This window comes from Bradysia coprophila, assembly GCF_014529535.1.
Source record: "Bradysia coprophila strain Holo2 chromosome X unlocalized genomic scaffold, BU_Bcop_v1 contig_548, whole genome shotgun sequence".
Classification (NCBI taxonomy): domain Eukaryota; kingdom Metazoa; phylum Arthropoda; class Insecta; order Diptera; family Sciaridae; genus Bradysia; species Bradysia coprophila.
The window spans coordinates 4,446-8,004 of record NW_023503346.1 but is presented as its reverse complement, the minus strand read 5'-3'; the positions used below and the strand labels follow the sequence as shown (position 1 = coordinate 8,004).

At 37.5% G+C, this 3,559-nt stretch overlaps 1 protein-coding gene across 2 annotated transcripts; it reads right to left on the bottom strand.

Moving 5' to 3' along the window:
• Positions 1-367: 367 nt before the first annotated feature.
• LOC119070177 lies at positions 368-2,949 on the bottom strand. 2 transcript variants are annotated; one of them, XM_037174486.1, is made up of 4 exons: positions 2,856-2,945; positions 1,623-1,823; positions 1,290-1,538; positions 368-1,205 (listed from the first exon to the last, which is right to left on the bottom strand). In XM_037174486.1, the coding sequence occupies exons 1-4, from the start codon at positions 2,863-2,865 to the stop codon at positions 1,018-1,020; spliced, it is 648 nt and encodes a 215-aa protein (XP_037030381.1). In that variant the 5' UTR covers positions 2,866-2,945; the 3' UTR covers positions 368-1,017. The 2 variants fall into 2 exon arrangements, with proteins under 2 accessions (XP_037030381.1, XP_037030380.1); XM_037174485.1 differs by having other exon boundaries at positions 368-1,538; positions 2,856-2,949.
• Between the last annotated feature and the right edge of the window lie 610 nt (positions 2,950-3,559).

Genomic DNA, 3,559 nt, shown 5'->3' with positions numbered 1-3,559 from the left:
GCCCCACAATTTACACTTTGCTCTATTTCACGCACTTCAACATTTTAAATAATAACAATACAGCTGATTTCGTTGTTATACAACTCATCAGTGCACCTTTATCATCGATAATCATGTGCATATCAGCTGCCGTACTGTTTAAGACTGAACACAGATCTAAACATGTACGACCACTCTTCGCAAAAAAGTACCGTAGAAACAGAACAAAGCGCGTCTATGTAGGCAAACTCATTCTAGACGTTTCGAAAATATTTTCAATATTTTTGATCGCAAACCAATGCCGATTTTGGCAAAAAATCTAGATTTTTTGCCAAAATCGGCATTGGTTTGCGATCAAAAATATTGAAAATATTTTCGAAACGTCTAGAATGAGTTTGCCTACATAGACGCGCTTTGTTCTGTTTCTACGGTACTTTTTTGCGAAGAGTGGTCGTACATGTTTAGATCTGTGTTCAGTCTTAAACAGTACGGCAGCTGATATGCACATGATTATCGATGATAAAGGTGCACTGATGAGTTGTATAACAACGAAATCAGCTGTATTGTTATTATTTAAAATGTTGAAGTGCGTGAAATAGAGCAAAGTGTAAATTGTGGGGCAAATTTATTCAATTTTTCGTGTTTTTTGATAAAGTTTTTTTCTGCTTATTTTCTACTCTTGCGATAAATTCGCTTTCAATTCAAAGTTTTTAGTAGCCATTAAATATGGCAAGGCTTTCGACATTGAAAACATTTCTTATTTGTGGCCTTAAGATTAATTTAACATTCCCACAACATCGGGTTCTCAAATTTTAAATTTAGGTCAATTTAACATCGAACTATTCCATCTTAGTTCAATTTAAAGATTGTTCATACATTATTGTGATTATTGTGATGAAATAATTAAAGCAAATATCATTGCTGTCAGCAGTCACTCGAAATGGCAAAGAATCTATCGCTAAACATTGGCTCCATTATTGATTTGGACGACACCGATCAGGAAGCAACGTGGATTAAGTTACTCCAATTCGAGGACATTTATTTAACAGAATTGGAGGACTTTTGGCGGATCTTCGAACATTCGGAGACAACAATTGGAAACGACACTTCACGATTCTCGGTGCCATCCAGTACAACTATCGACTCGCCATCCGTTAAATCTATTATCAACATGGCATCCACCGCATCTTTCGTAGTACCATGCAGCACATCTCTTGACGTAGACCCTATAAATGAGTTTGTGATGGAGAGCCAACTGACCAATGTGCTAAATGTTGAAGTTGAAGTCGACGCTTCTTTGCTCAACTCACCAGAAGGGGCCGTCGAATCATTCGTGCATGAATCTGTTATGGACTTTACGCGCATCTCCTTCGACCAAGCGAAAGCATCTGTTCTAGACCGAACGCAGGCATCTGTTCTCGAGCCACAACACGAAATGTCGATCGAACAATCTTCAGCATCCGGCGTAATAATGACGGATCCATCAGTTACATCTATTATCAACATAGCATCCACCGCATCTTTCGTAGTACCATGCAGCACATCTCTTGACGTAGACCCTATAAATGAGTTTGTGATGGAGAGCCAACTGACCAATGTGATAAATGTTGAAGTTGAAGTCGACGCTTCTTTGCTCAACTCACCAGAAGGGTCCGTCGAATCATTCGTGCATGAATCTGTTATGTACTTTACGCGCATCTCCTTCGACCAAGCGAAAGCATCTGTTCTCGACCGAACGCAGGCATCTGTTCTCGAGCCACAACATGAAATGTCGATCGAACAATCTTCAGCATCCGACGTAATAATGACGGATACATCATCCATTCCCATGCAATCAGAAAGATCTGTTGTGAACGAGACAAGGTATTTTTTTTTGATTCAGTGGCAGTGAATTGGGAGGAGTTCCGCATTTCTAATACGAAAAATCGATTCAAATTTACAGCCCAGACATTGGATCCGTTCGACGCAATGCACGAAACGTTCCCGGAGATGCGAGAAAGTCATACGACAGTCTGGTATGTTTAATTTTTGTATGAGTTTGTATGTTCAACACTGTGCTATCGAGTCACATTCTAAATCACAATACAAGAAAATCGTTTTATCGTCAACTGAGGTGTACGATCACATCGTCATATTTTCATCAAAGCTTTGAGACGTTATTCTGAAAAACAGCCTGTCGAATCGGAAATTTATTTTTTTTTCGCACAGTTTTCATAACCTACGAGCTATGCAAGTAAATTTGTGTTCCCGAGAGATTTTTAACCCGAAATGCATTGCCTTGCGTTGTTTTAGCTACACTGATCTTGAAAATGTGTAATCAGCAGCCGAAGTTGTTGCAATTTTTTTAAATTAAATTTTTGTGGTCACGAAATTTTTCGAGTAGCGAAGTTAGTGCTCAAATGCGTCTGATTTCAGCAGGATATTTTTCTAAAGAAAATCGTTAAAGTAATTTTGCTAATTGAGAAATTCTCATCTTGTGCGACCCGTTTGAACCACAACTGGCAGCGTCGTAAATTTAACAATGAAAATTTTACAAAGGTTAGACGATGCGAGGAAGCCTACGTGTGAATATTTATAAGCAAAATGTACCGAAATGTTGTAGCACGCAATTAATAACAAAAACATCAGCTTTTCCAATTAATTACATATCCACGAAGTCGGTTTGTCGAATCGATTGTTTTAGATTCCACTTTGACCTCGTGTTTCTCTTTGAATTAGGTAATTGTTCGGCTGTGTCAGCCATTTGCGAATCGTTTTCCATATAATAATTTACATTTTACAAATCAATCGAATCCGAATCGAAATTATAAATTTTAATATTTTTAAAGAATAACACTCAGCCGTTGTAGCAAGAAGTTTTATCTGTTTATGCTTACCACCGAACATTTTATTTTGTGAAATAATGAAATAGGATCGCTTTCCGAATGCTCTGATTAGATAGATCGACAAAACTGTTGTGTCTTGCATATGCACTTTTAGCACATCAATAGTTCAAAGAGCGTGATATTTTCAACGATTCTCTCAAAACAGCTCTCTAGCACAGATTTTGTTTGTTTGTTAGTACATGAACTAGAGATGTGCGGGCCACCCGAAAACATCGGGCCGCCCGTGTTTTTATCCGGCCCGACCGGGCTCGGACCGGATGGGTTTTCAAAATAGCAGGGATCCCCAATAACGTTATTAGTAACCGAAATCATTTCGGTTGCTCGAATAACGGTATTCGATTACCCAAATTGTTAATGCTTGCAATGATAATGATATAAAATTATGTAAAATTTCTATTCAATTAGATCACATATAATAATTACAATATGCGCGCGCATCTTCATGCTCGCGCATGCGCAATGCATTAACAGTTCAGTCGATAGAATTGTTATACTTGAATCATATACGCGACATTATGAACAATTATATGCGCGTATGTAAACATTGCAATCATTAACGTGTAATATGAGATGCATTAAGCGAAATATGTGGTAAAAAGATGTTAAATGATTTATGGTATTCATTTCTTGGAAATGTTTATAATAAATTGTCTTTTTTGGAAACATTTATTCCGGATAATTTTCGGTATAAATGT